At 39.6% G+C, this 15,465-nt stretch overlaps 1 protein-coding gene across 8 annotated transcripts in view; it reads right to left on the reverse strand.

Annotated features, from left to right (window-relative positions):
- Positions 1-15,465, reverse strand: part of KIF13A (kinesin family member 13A) — a 210,188-nt gene that overhangs the window by 120,422 nt on the left and 74,301 nt on the right. For all 8 annotated transcript variants that reach the window (XM_037037902.1, XM_037037899.1, XM_037037901.1 and 5 more), the window contains exon 3: positions 967-979. In XM_037037902.1, coding sequence (XP_036893797.1) covers positions 967-979 — 13 coding nt within the window. The remainder of the gene's footprint in view (positions 1-966; positions 980-15,465) is intronic.

Consider the following 15,465-nt stretch of genomic DNA (forward strand, 5'->3'; position numbering starts at 1 on the left):
TTTAGCAGGTTTTGGAGTCTGTTTTTTTTTTTACCATAGTCCAATTTTCCCTCACAACCCCGGAGTCAAGTAAGCCTAAACTATTCTGGATTCCTTACCCTCACCCAACGTATCTAAGATTCTGACCACATAACATGTGTGGGTGTAGCCTGTCTTGATGGCATCTTAGAAACAAAAGCTATAACCAGCATCATTGGTCAGGGGCTAGTCGAATTTCTTCTTCCTTCTGGCACTAAGTGTCCCTTTGATACCCAATAAAATGCTCACTGGTAACAAAATCAGCCTTCAATTATTCAGGAGTTGGTCATTCGGATGCTCTGTTTCTCATATTCTTTTTCCCCACCTCCTCTCTACCAGGGTTTCTCACTGGTAAACATGCCATCATAGGCTGGCCCAAGCAAAGGGGATGACTCCAATCAGTGGACTTTGTGATTGGCTAGAAATTCCAGTGGAGCACACAGAGTTGATGGACAGTTGAAACTTTACGTAGAAGTTTGCAGAACTTTTCTGATATCAACTATTTTAAGGAGGACACAGAAAAGATAGTTGGTCCAATTAATAATCAGTTACACACTATCATCCTAGATGTCACTATTTCATCCTTCCATTTTCTAGGTGGTGATACACTGTATAGTCAGTCCCAGCTCCTCCATTTACCTACCGGTGAATTGGACATCTTGCTAAGCCTCATTTCATCATCAATAAAATAGGAACAGGAACTGATAGGACCAGGGCATTAATACCAAGAGTGAAATGTAGGAAACTGGTTTGTAAATGTAGAGGAGCAGACTAATCTTATATCATTACCAACATTAATTGTTTGTTTACAGTTTAAGTTTTCTATTAGAAAGCCAATTTTTCTTCTCACAGAGAAAGGTGTTCCACATTCATAATTATAATGGATAAAATCCTGGATTTTTACACACTTTAGGTAGTATGCATGTCAAATTCCATAACAGTGCTTACCTTGGGAGGTTTCCTTAGTGATGGAAGTGAAAAATTTCAGTGGTAGAAGGAGAGAGGGTTGTCAACACAGCAGCCACATCAGAAGGTAGCAATGAAAGAGAAAAAACATAAGAAACTCAGCATCCTGATAACATGATCTAAAAGATACTGTAACTTCAAAAAAAATCAACACCAAATTCACTTTACTGATTGAAGTGATAAACTCTTACTGTTTGCTCAAAAATACAGCACAGGCATAATAAATTTCTTTCCTGGTTTAACAGAAGAGATCCAGTCATTCAGAGCTATTTTCAATGATTCTAAAAGATGCCAACAGAAGAGCATCAAAATAAAGAAAGATGCTGCAATCATAGTGCATACAGTCAAACACTTTTAATTCAATATTCATACTTAATTTTTTTAAAAGTTGGTATTAAAATGTATGTACAAGGAGGGACTCCAAAAATCCCAGAATTATCTTCTAGAGGGAGAGCTCCTTGTAGTGCAGGCTTCTCCCACTAGGTAAGTGTTCTAGGAGCCCATCTGTATCAGTGTACCAGCTGGCGTTGTTGTGAGAGGCTGTGTCTGGCTTCAGTGAATCTTTTGAAGACTCTTTCAAAGCATTTGCTCATTTCATGATGGGTGATTTATGAATGCACCTGCCCACACCCTGCTGAGTGTTCAGTAGTTTTTGAGGCCCCCATGCCTCACCTACCCTATTCACCTGATTTCACTCCAAGTGACTTATTTTTGTCTCCCCAGATGAAAAAAGTCCTCAAAGGGGAATGTTTTGCTCTGGAAGAGGTGAAACAAACAAAAAAAGTGGCAAAAGCACTAAAAGGCATCAAAATTGACCAGTTCAAAAACTGCTTTGAGCAGTAGGAAAAAGTCTATAGGTGTACTGCATCAGCTGGAGAGTACTTTGAAGGTGACTGGAGTTTAAACACGTAAGAATAAATACACAATTTTTAATAAATAAATTCTGTTTTGGGGGGTCCCCCCTAGTATATTTCTTCTCATAACCATTCCAATTAAAGGGGATTTTTCCCATTTAAAAACCATATTTCAACTCTGAACAGAAATTTAAAAGCACGTTACATCTTTCCCCATCACCAATTACTGATATTGTATGTTCACAGTTTTTAACAGTTTTGTATGTTCACACCCCAAAAATGACTAAAATTGCCTCTGAAGAAAACTGTGAAAAGAAAATCATTTTGAAAGTTAGGCTGACTTGCTTTGTAAATGTTTTCCTCAAGTACAAAATTAAGGTGCTGAACTATAAATTTATAGTATGTGATCCTACGACAGTTCTTAACCTTCTTGATGTGGTCATTCTCAATGAACCTCCAACATCATCAATTCATAAACCATGAAGTTATTGTTAGATCAACAAGGAAAACTGTTCCCCATGTCTTTAAGACTTCTTTACAGGGAAAGGAGATCATGAGGAAAGAACTTTCCAGGGTGGGGATGAAAAGGCAAGGGTCCAGGCACAGATAGCACCGTGTGTTTTCCTCTTCCCCGAGTCCAACAGAGACCCCCAATAGAACCCAGAACCAGCAGTGAGGAAAGACTGTCTGTGGATTCCACAGTCAGTCAAGTAGGCAATGCTAAACTTTTAAATCTAAGAAAAGAAAACCATGTTTCTGTAGTGATGAAATCGAAAAGTCATCTTCTTGAAATTCTATGAATTAATGAACAGAAATAAGCCCTTATATCATTATCTTGGACGGTTGGGTATAATGAGAATGTGGTTTTTCTCTTTAGGTTTCAGAGGGGAACTCTATCTAGAGAAACTGGTATCTCTGGCTGCTTCCAAAGCAAGTCTCCACATTCTCTGTCTACCCTTTAAAACAAGATAAATATTTATAGCTATAATAATAAAAAATGTACAAGTGTTTTTAATTTTAAGAAAGCAGTGGATCTGTGCTCTGTGCTTAAAGTTGAGGTTTCTGCCAAGAAAATTTCCTTAAGTGGAACACAGCTCTAGAAGGTATCTGTTCTGAGCAGGTATTACAATATTCAACTAAGCCCCCTCTGATTTTCTTATTTATTTTTAAAAGCCATTTAAATCACTACTTTATTTAACAAAGGAAAGGAAAGTCACTTGGTTTACAATAAGGCACTCATATGAAAAGCATGGACCAACCTTCTAAAATACGCCTTTCATATGTAGGATATGATGAACCAAGTAACCTCACGGGGGCGGGACATGCTAACAGGAACCCAGGGATCTCTCCAGAGTTCTCCTGTGCTTCCTTTATGCCAGAATAAGCATCAGCAGCATCAATGAACAAGTGCTGCTTTGTAGCCAGGAGTACATTTACCTCCTTAGCTGTCCGATAATAAAGTTATCCCTTCTTCATTAGCATTCCGATATGGTTTACTTTATTCTTCTTAGGAAACCAATCCTACTTCAGCAGTTTAAGCACTTAAAAAGCGTATCCCTCTCACTTGGAAAGATATGGGAAAGCCAATATAATTCTACTGCCCTCTTTTGTGGTTCTGTTTGTTAAGAATAAATGTACACTAGGCATCAGGGGAAGAGGGGAAGCCACTAACTTCATCTGTGAAGCCACTAACTTCACCCAATTACTAGACATTTAGTTTAGAACAACGATCCTTACTCTACAGGGCAAAAGAAGTCATCACAACATCACCTCCTTAATTGCTAAACCATTATGAGTTAGGTTGCTTACGAGTTAGGTCACACAAACAACCAAGTCATTCTAATTCAGGACCATAGTGTAGTGCCCCAACTTCCAGAGGTTCGACAGTATTCTCTGGTAGTTGTGAAGAAAAAACTTTCCAATATGAGTAATACTGATACTATAACCAACAGTATGTGATCCTTTGGGAAAATATCTGTGATATTACAATGTAAAGATAAAAGTTTCATATACATATACAAAGTTTCATATATCAAAAAGTTTCATATACAAAAAGGATGAACAGAAACATCTATCAGAAGCATAATCAATATTAAATATATATATTTAATTATGGCCTTTGGTTGATTATATCAATAAAGTCTTATCAACAAAGAGTTCTGTTCTACTCTCAGTCAGGTCCAGCCTATTGCTGATATACCTATATGACTCAATCAGAGAAAGAGGTACTATCCCTGACTAAGCAAACATCCAGGGAACTCCAAAAAACATCCCTTCAAACAGACTGAACTGACCTCAGACATGGGCGTGTGTGGCTGCTGACTTTTTAGAACACAGAGAATTCCACTGACTCTTGGCTAAAGGCCTGTGTACTCCTGACCACTCTCTTCTACCCACCTTCTCATTCATCCTCAAACAGAGTTCTTGTTTTTAATTATGTGAACCTCTGTAAGATATCAGGAGAGAGGTGCATGTGTGTATGCTAAAGAAATAAACTGAACACAATTTGACATTTCAGAATCTAGCGAGGTAATAATGTTTCTAGGTCCCCAGATTTGAAGAAAATAGGAGATAGTGTTCTATACTAATAATACAATACCTCTATTTCCCCCAAACTGAAGCTTCTTTCCTCCCCTCCCAGGATAAGGAGGTCAATAATCTCTTCAAGTCACCCACACCGTTAGCATTCACCACCAACTCATGTAATTTACATGCTTTCTCCCACTTTTGTCTCCCTGCTCTGCCTCATCAAATTTTCTCTAAGACCCAGCTCAGGGCTCCATTTTCTCAGTTCTTTACCAAATGGTACAGGGCCACTACGACCTTCACGCCTCTGACACTCCAGTATTCCTACAGTCAGCAAAACGGCTCAGCCCTCACTGCCACACAAAGGCAGTAACTTTGGTCTGCACATGAGTAATTTATCTGTACGGTATTTGAATCTCATGTATCCTTAATATTTAAATACCATGAAAGCAGAGGCTATCCCACATGCTAATTTCACAATCTCCGTTTCCCATCTCACATACTCATGTGGGGCTGAGAACATTAAAAGACCTGAGAGATGATTTTTTTACATTAGTAAATTAGAAATAATCCAGATGTGAGGATTTACTTCGATCACTACCTCAATCCCACGATCCCACAATGTTGTGGCAAGATGGCTTGTAATAAATAGCAGTGGAGACCTAGAGATTGTTAAAAATTGTAGACTATTTTCAATGGCTTATTTAAAAATAATTATTTCTCTAGACCAGCATTTCATACAGATAAGTTTAATGAGACGATAATGAGGGTCAAACCCTCAAAAGTTTCTGAAGTCCACTAAGTTCAGGAATACACGTTTAGTTTCGTGAGGCTAGAGAATGTGCGCACACTCATACAAATAAGACTGTAAAAAATAAGTTGAACCTATATTGGGCAATGCCTTAGAAAGAGAGTTGGTACTTAATTTAGCAGGGAGTACAGGCCTGGAAAGCTTAACAGGAGAGTGAAATTAAGAAAGCAGTATAAACAGTATATTACAACAACCCTATAGAGCTGGAGGTTTTTCCCCACATTTCACACTGAAAGATTTCCGGGTCAAGGAGTCTTCTGTCCATTATTTACAGCCTATTGAATATAGCCAGCCATTTAGAATTTAGATGGCTGAAGAGCTCAGTGTGCATAGCCCTAATACGAGTCTATGTTTCAAGAGACGAGAATGATCAGTGTCTTATTCTAAACACAAATTTCATTCCCATGTATTAACTGTCTTACTAATGATTGTTGCACTATGCCATAACCTATATCTGAAAGATACATAGCTAACGGACCCGTACCTCCTAAACATTAATCCATGGACATGACTTTTATTTAGCCCTCGATGATCACTTTCAGCTTGGTCACTAAATTCTGGGCCACGAAATGTTCCAAGAGCTCTGTTGACCAGCAAGTATTTACTGAGTACCGATTCCCACACTGCACGTTATAGGTGCTTTGAGGAATATTTTAGAGAAAGGGGGCACAGTCTCTGAGCTCAAGAAGCTTATAATACCTTGTGAGAGCAATAGGCGCACAGAGGAACAGACAGTGATAAGTGTCACAGCACAGATAGCAACAAAGACCTATGTTGTGTCAACCACCCACTGTGCGCTACTTCGTTCAGCTATGAATATAAATTAAACACGCTGCCTTTCAGACAACACAAAACTGAACTTGTACACACACCACAATACAATGTGACACACACAGCAGCAACCCCAAAAGAGGGTAAGATCCAGAGGGAAAGAGGGCAGGTATTTTCTGAGTAGAAACCTGCTGAGCAGGATCTAGGAGGCTGAACAGTCACCAAGCTGAAAAGGCAGACATGGCATTCCAGGGGCAGGAACTGTGTGTGCCAAAAGCACCCTAAGTGGGTCCTAAGCCCGCTTAGGACCGGAGAGTCGTAGGACTGTTCTGTCACTGAGCTCCTAGAAAAGAGATGGTGGGACATAGGATGATACAGGGCTGGGGTTTTGTCAGACAGGTGGGTATAAAGTTCCAGCTTCAATCAGCATTAATTAACTGCAGTTTGAAGATGAGTTTATATACTTGTGTACCAAGTTAACGTATCAATATATTTAAAACATAAAACAAGCACTTCTATGAATTATAGTAAATAGAAGGAATCATATATGCATTGAAAAGTCCTTGCAACTTATCACAAGAAGAATGTTAATGCCCAAAATATTAAATGCTTATGGGAAGTTACAGCAAAATTTGATGGATTTAAAATATTTGATAACCCTACAAGGCCCTCTTTACTATCATTTTTAGGTGAAAAATACTGATACAAGGTACAGAGATTGTACGACCTGCTTAAAGTCACAGAGTTAACTGGCAGCAGCATCGTGACTCAAGTCCCAGCAGTCTGGCTATAGCATCCCCTCACTCTGAGCAGCTACAGCATATTGCCTCTTGAGTCTGTAAGAGTTTAATGAGGGCTCTTTGAGCCAGGGCTAGGATGCTGGAGAGCAATCCATGTGGATGCCTAATGACATGGATCATCCGTGTCCACATGGGTCATCCATGTGGTTAACGGCATCAACTAGTCCTCTCTGTGGCAAGGTCCTTCACAGATGTGTAAGAGAATCTCAAAGGAGGAATGTCTTTGACATGGAAGAAAGGGATGTGGTAGCAGTGTGGAGTCAGCAGAAGGCTGCAAACTCCTATGGAAATTGATCACCACTGGAGAGGGCTTGGAATAAAGCCACAAAATGTGCATGGAGTGTTTTGGGAGTAAACAGTAGGCATGAAACAGCTGAAACAAAGGCAGAGAGTAGAAGACATGTTCACGAAGCAGCAGGCAAACAGAGGTAATGAGAAACATTAAGGCAGAAATAATAGACAGCAACCACAGTGCAGACAGCACTCCGTACCACACTGACTTTGACTCTTCCCAGAAGCAACTGCCATGGAAGGCTGGCCCAGTGAGAATAATATGGCCAGATCTGTTTTAGGGAGGATGTGACTGAGGCCACCTATGGAGTGAGCAGTGAGAGATGTCCTATGACCCTCTACTTGGCACCCTCCACAGCCAAGTAGTGGGGCTAACTTTCATGGTATGTAAGTTGGCACCACTGCAAAGGCAAGAGAAAAAGTAGGATGGAAAGGAGAAAACAAGCAGATGATTTGAAGGCCCAATCTGTAAGACTTGTTGGCTAATGAGCCACCCACCTGGCCTCCCCACTACATCTGTAAGGACAGGAACACAGCTGCAGGGTTGTGGCATGACTTGATATGTCACATACGTGTCTGTACTTCTGTCACAGACATTGAGATGAGTTGAATGAAGGGGAAAACAGCTTCAGTTATCTTAACATTTAATGTGTTGTTGAGTTTAAAATTTTAATTCCAAATGCATTTACAATAAAACACTAATAGTCCCCAAACTCATTTAAAGAAAATTGCTTCTTTAAAAAATATATCATCCACTTAACCTGCTCTTTCAATAAAAGTAAAAAAAAACCCTACACTACTTTTGTACTTGTGGAAAGATTTGTGGTTTGATTTTTGGTACGTTTGGACTACATCCTCTGGCATAACTATATTTGGCTGCAATTTCTATAATAAGTAATTAGATTTGGAACCAAACAACCTTAGCTCTGCCACCATTTAACTGTGCTGATCTTGGGCAATTTTATTTAACCCCGCTGAGCTTCGGTTTCTCTATGAAACTGGGGTAGAAGAGCACCCCTTCAGGACACGTGAAGGATTGCATGTGATGGCAAGGGTAGCACTACACAGCAGTAGCACAGAGTTACTGCTCAATAAATGTCAGATACTATTGTTATTACAACAAATAGCTCTCCTAGGTAATACATGCAAAATGTCAACATAGCTCAACTAAATCTAACACAGAAAAAAGTTACTTGGAGTTAAAGAATGAGAGCACTTTTTTGGCAATAGAGAAAATTTATTTTCACAAAGACGAAGGAAACATGGTGTTCAAAATATGTTCTTCAAACGAGGACAGCAGATGCTGACAACTGCAGAAGCACACTAATGAGTGCATGGATGGTCATTACACTCTTAAAAAAAGGTTAAGATGTTCAAAATGTTTTCAGTGTTCAGAAATTACTTTTAGAGAAAGAAAATACTCCAGCACAAAAGTGAATGCACAATGTTCTGAGTCTCGAGTGTCCTTGCTGGTCAGATAAGAATGACTGGGAGGGTCGGCAGCAGTGAGGACCAGCCGGCAGCACTCGGGACTGGTAGGAGACCCCGGGCCTGAAAGGTGCCATTCAATGTGCCTCAGCGATGGCATACCTTAAAGGGGTGTGTAATATTAAAACTTTGAATGAAAAATGCTCACTGTGTTGTCAGTGACACAGTGGTTTCGGGTGACTAGAGCACTTCTGAAACAAGAGTTTTTCCCTTTCCAGAAAAAAAAACCCACAAACTTTTAAAGACATGTACAATAAAGGAAGGGAAAGAACAGAGAAAAAACTTGGAAATAACATCTAAACACATATAAAGTTGGACACTCTTTAATAACTAAATTATGATACTAATGTTTTTAGCACAAAGGTAAGAGGAGGTGCATAACTGCAAACACCTGGACATACTTCATGGAGCTGATCACACGTGACATCCAGTCCCATGTACTGCTACAGAGATATAATAAAATTCCTCTGATAGCAACAAAGTGGACACAGGAATGATTTAAATTGTAAAGACAGACTTTATTTAAAAAGGGCCTAATATTTAAATTTTGCCATTTCTTTTCTCAGTCTATAAAGTAGTCTATCACTAGTGGAAGGACCCAGAAGCACTGTTTTAGTACCTGAAATGCCAGCAATAAAAGGTCAGGGGTCACCATGAGAAACAGAACCTAAAGGAGTGAACAGTTTTTGTTCCCTTTCCTAAAGTAACACCTAGAATTTTCAACTAAGTACCAAAGAGCAGATTCATATTATCAATGAAAGACGTGCCCGAAAGACGAGGATAGACATTGGCAGTTGACAGTTTCACTGATGAAATGCACTGGAATGAAGAGTGAAACAAGGTGATATTTTGAAAAAAGCTACTCTGTTAGTCTTTGTCCAAAACACTTTTTGCAATAAAAATGTATCAACTTTATAACAGAAGCAATAAACGTTTGAAATAGAGTGAATAAAAACAGCAAAGTCCTACAATTCCCACTGGAGGTTTCCTAAACAGTTTAAGTTTTATATATTAATTTTACTTTACAACTCTAATGAACCCAAAAATCTTTTGGGGTTGCAAGAGTTTGTAAATACAATACAGCACAATTTCAGTTTTTTAAATCATCACTTTCTTTCTGCACAGTTGCACAATATGTGTGGCACTCAGCAAGACTCAGGGTTAATGACATGGCCTTGCCACCCCCACTGACTAAGCAGGAAGACACACAGTGGTGACCCTAGTGGCTTGCAAACAATTAAATGAACTCTTGGTATAGGACCTAATCAACCAATCCGTGAGCTACCAATCTACCCTAATACCAGGTTCATCTCCACTATGGCACTAATAACTGTAAATACACTTCTAATAAAACTCTGCCTGGCTAAAAATATTTTCAATTAAAAATACTGAATGTCATTCAGGTTAAACCTAAAATCTAAACATCCCAACTTTGGAGGAGGGGAGGGAGACTCGAGGCTGAACTAATCGCCAATCACCAATGGCCAGTGATTTAATCAATTGTGCCTCCATAGTGAAGCCTTCATAAAAATCCTCACAGACGGATTCAGAGAGCTGCCCGGGTGCTGAACAGGCAGAGGTGCTGGGAGGGTAAAGCAGCTCGAGGGCATCGAGGCTCTGAGCCCCTTTCTCATGCTTTGCCATATACATCTCTTCCACCTGGGGGTTCCTAAGCTGTATGTGTTGTTGTTTTTTTAATAATAAATCGATAATCTAGTAGATAAGCTGTTTTCCTGAGTTTGTGAGCTGTGGTAGCAAATTATCAAGCCTGAGGAGGGGCTCATGGTAACCTTCCCTTTATAGCCAGTAGGCCAGAAGACCAGGTGACAACCTGAGACTTGTGACTGGCATCTGAAGTGGGGTGGGGAGACAGTCTTGTGAGACTGAGTCCTTAACCTGTGGGATCTGATGCCGACTCCGGGTAAACAGTGTCAGAATGGAACTGAAGTGTAGGACATGAACACCCAGTGGGTGCTGCAGAGACTGGAGAGGGGCCTGTGTGAGAAAACCCCTGCACACTTGATGGACAGAAGTGCTGAGAGTAGAGAAACACAGAGTCAGAGTTTTTTCCCCTTTATGATGCTCAATACCTGGACAAAACCTGGAAATATGCCTAGGCTGCATGCTCCTCATAGTGCAGTCTGAGGGCTGCTGGCATAAGACCATAAACTGTTAGTGGTCTTAGAGGAGATAAGAATCCCCCCAAGGTACAAGCACTCTGGCCTTCCTTTAGAGGTAAAATACCACCAAGCCACCCTCCTCCACATTTACAAAAGTATCCATCCCTGAGATGGACTGAAATCAAAAAGGAAAATGGAATGCTCCTGAAAGTTTTTTTATTAAATGTATTTTTATTGATTATGCTATTATAGTTGTCCCATTTTCCCCCATTTATTCCCCTCCACCTTGCACGCCCCCTCCCACCCACATCCCCCCACCTCCCACCACTTTAGTTCATGTCCATGGGTTATACACGTAAGTTCTTTGGCTTCTACATTTCCTATACTATTCTTAACCCCCTTCCCCCATCTATTTTCTACCTACCATCTATGCTACTTACTCTCTGTACCTTTTCCTGCTCTCTCCTCCCATTCCCCTGTTGCTAACCCTCCATGTGATCTCCATTTCTGTGAATCTGTTCCTTTTCTAATTGTTTGCTTAGTTTGTTTTTGTTTTAGGTTCGGTTGTTAATAACTGTGATTTGTTGTCATTTTACTGCTCATATTTTTCATCTTCTTTTTCTTAGATAAGTCCCTTTAACATTTCATATAACAAGGGCTCCTTTAACTTGACCTTATCTGGGAAGCACTTTATCTGCCCTCCCATTCTAAATGAGAGCTTTGCTGGATAGAGTCATCTTACATGTAGGTCCTTGCCTTTCATGACTTTGAATATTTCTTTCCAGCCCCTTCTTGCTTGCAAGGTTTCTTTTGAGAAATCAACTGACACTCTTATGGGAACTCCTTTGTAGGTAACTGTCTCCTTTTCTCTTGCTGCTTTTAGCATTCTGTCCTTATCTTTAATCGTGGCTAACATAACTATGATGTGCCTTGGTGTATCCCTCCTTGGGTCCAATTTCTTTAATATTATTTGTAAGAAGCCAATGAGAAGTTTCCAAGGAAGTTTTCATTTCTATGTAATCAACTGCTTAATAAAAGACTATATAATAAAATGTAAAACTTGAAGTGAATATATGAATATATCCACAATAACTATTAATCCAACATAATGATGTCTACATAGCCTATATATGTATTTCCAAAATTAAAATGGGTATACAAAGCAAATGGAAAGTTTTACAAGTTCTATAACATTATTTTATTCAATCACTATCCATCAATAACAGCTCTCCTGACCATTTTTCGAATATTATCAAGGAAAGTAACACCTGAATAGTCCATCCTAACAAAACACAGCCATCTAGATGCAGCTGTCGGCCTGAAGCCTGCAGAAAGCCCGTGAGCACAGTCATCTCTGTGGTGCGGTCTCCAGGCCACTGCACAGAGCTCCTGCTCCTAATCACCATGGCTACAATTCTCAGTGGGTGAGCCTAGCCAGAACCACACCAGGGTTAACCAAAACAAAACTGAGCAGAGGAAGCAGGGCTCTTATGCAATTTTCTTGCTGTGTCTTCAAAGTTATCATGCAGTAAAGCTTTCAAAAAAATGTAGCACAAAGCACCAATTCTTTATTTAAAATCGAGAATTAAGATAAAGAATTAAGCACCTCTGGGGGCCTTTCTCAGGCTAATTCTCAGTCTATCTGTGACTACTAAACAATCTCAATTAATATGCAGTTTGGAAGAACCATACATTTAAATATCTGTTTTGTTCTTATTTCCAAGATTAATTTTCCATTTAAATGAGTTTGTATCTTGATAACATATATTTATGACAGCATGCTTATGATTGCATAAACAACATTTAAACTTTCTACATTAGGGGGTCAGACAAAAGCAGGGATATTGGCTGAATAATGCTAGTAGACATAGATAAGGGCCTTTTACCAGAGCCAGTCCAGCAGGGTAGTTAGAAGCAAAGATGCAAAATAAGCTGTTCTTCTGGGGTCCTACTCTTACCTCCACCACTTTCTACTAATGTGACCTCGGATATGGTGTTCAAATTCTCAGTACCTTGGTTTCCTCACCTGTCAGAGTTGTAGTGAGGTTTAAATAAATGTATGTAAAGCCTTTAAAAGTGTCAAGGTAACACAGGTAATTAGAACATCTCCCACTTCCAGCCACTTATTTTACTCATAATCTCTTTATTTCCATTTGCCATAGAAACAGTTGGTACTGCTGATGTCAAATGCTTATGAACTCCGAGAGCCTGCCAGACCCACTACCTTGAGAACCACAGGACCAGACACCCTGACTCTGCAGCCCCACACACTGTAAGAACCATGTGTAGAATCACTGAACTTCAAAGTCGCATTGAGTCAAACCATGAAGGCAGGAAGATTACAATGCTGATCAACCCCATTTCTAATATGAAAAAGATTTTAGGAAGCATGCTAACTAGGCAGGATGGCATTTCTCATCTGCACCCCGAAAACAGACATGGGAGCTGCCTATGAGCCCTGGCTGATAATGTGTTTGTGATGAGTCCCACACCAGTAGTGAACAGCCATGGCTGTATTATCTTCTGTATGAGGAAGCATGAGATGAAAAACCTGCATCATGGACAGCAAGCCAGGAACAGTTTGATTCCAGAGCTTAAATATAACTAGAAGCCTTGCCAGAATCCATGGGTCAATTTTAAATCCATAGCACTGAAAAGAAATGAGCTTTCAAGCCAAGAAAAGACACGGAGGAAACATCAATGCATATTACTAATTGAAAGAAGCTGATCTGAAAAGGCTACTATACTGTATGATTTCAACTGTATGATATTCTGGAAAAGGCAAACTATGGATAAAGTAAAAAAACTGCTGATGGCCAGGTGTTGCTGGCAAATGGGGGTGGGAGGGCATATGAATAGATGGCACAGAGGATTTTTAGGGCAGTGAAAATACTCTGTATGACACAATGATGAATAGATGTCACGATACATTTCTCTAAAGCCACAGACGTACAACACCAAGAGTGAACCCTACCTAATGTGAACTATGGATTTGATGATGCTTTGTTACTGTAGGTTCAACTGCAACAAGGTACTACTCCAGAACAGGATGCTGACAATGGGGGAACCATGCATGGAGATAGGGGGTATATGGGAAATCTCTACCTTCCACTCAGTTTTGCTGTGAACCTAAAATGGTTCTTAAAAACCAGTTTTGATTTAAAAAAATTTTTTACCTAAGCAAAAAAAAAACAAACAAAAAAAAACACACAACCCCACAACAACAACAACCTAAAACCCAAAACAAACAAAAAACCTGTCTAACCACACTGCCCATGTAATGCCCCTACCATGCCTATCACCATCCCAGAGCAGAAGTGACTACAGGTAAGTCAGAGACTGATTCATGAAGATTTAGGATTGCTAAAACAAAGTTACATTGATGCTACAAACTCCTTGAGGACAGCTGCCATGTCTGGACCATTTTTATTACCCCCAAGCCACTTAACAGCATTTTCTTTGAATTTACTATTCACATGGTTTAAAAAATAAACAAACAAATATTTCCTTACTATGCAAACTTACAGCATGGACCCATTGAAAACCATTAGCGTCAAATTCTTAAGAATTAAGTATTCTCCTCAAAATTGTACAGGAAATTCATTATTTTTGGAGATAATTAGGGATTCAAAGCAATAAGAAAGTCCATGTAAACTGACTGGTTTAGACTAAAGATATGTCTTTAGTCTAAAGAAGAGTCCAAGGTATGAGCAAGAGGCAAGTTTAGCAGGTTCTTGCTAAAGTACATGATATGTACTCCCCAACTTATAATAGTTTGACTTAACTTTATGATGGTACAAAAGTGATACACATTCAGTAGAAACCATTCTTTGAATTTTGAATTGGAATCTTTTCCTGGGCTAGTGATACGTGGTACAATACTGTCCTGGGATGCTGGACAGCAGTCATGAGCCTGCTCCTGGTCAGTCACACGACCGCGAGGGTCAACAACTGATACTCCACAGTGTTCTGTGTTGCCACTGTTTTTCAAATACTGTGTTTTGTGCTTTCCTATCTATAATACAAACACCTGTGTCTCATGGTTCTGGTGACAAGAAGAAAAAGACAATGACTCTTGAGATGAAACTCGAGATAACTGCCCAACTCTATATTAATGTAAGGGATCTGATCATGTTTAAGGTAGGCTAGACTACACTAGCCTAATGTAGGTAAGGTTAGACATATTAAGTGCATTTTCCACTTATGATATTTTCAACTTATGGTGGGTTTATTGGGATAGAACTCCATTATAAATTGAGGAGTATCTGTATAACTGAGAATTATCAATAAAAAAGTACCACTGCCTTAACCACTTAGTTTTCTCCTTCAAAAGGCATCAGAAAAAGGGGAGGGAAAACCTGTTCACTAAACTAAACTCATAAACTCAATTGGAACAAGTTATTATAAAACCACCATTGCTAATCCAATACTAGAATGAGCCAGATCAACCTCAAATAGAAAAACAAAATGTTCCATGGCTGGACACTGTACCCATCACCTCAAGGAGCTGCTACTGGGCTCAGAGATGCCATCTCTGAGGCCACCAGAGACGGACTGCAGAACACTATACTCATGTATTCTACTATATGGGAAGGAGGAAACCAATATTACCATGCATATTCTGTATATTACACACAACCTGGATAACATATATTATTCAACCAGTTGTGACTACAGGGTGAGGTGGGATTTATTAGCCCCCTTTATCAGATGAGTAAACTGCCCACCAGCCTAAGTAAATGGCAAAGCGAGGATTAAGACTGAGTTCAGACCCAAGATGGCAGAGGAGTGAGTAGAAACTACACGAACCTCCTCCCAGG

This window comes from Sturnira hondurensis, unplaced genomic scaffold (assembly GCF_014824575.4).
Source record: "Sturnira hondurensis isolate 20B ecotype Veracruz unplaced genomic scaffold, ASM1482457v3 Scaffold0023817, whole genome shotgun sequence".
NCBI classification, from domain to species: Eukaryota; Metazoa; Chordata; class Mammalia; order Chiroptera; family Phyllostomidae; genus Sturnira; species Sturnira hondurensis.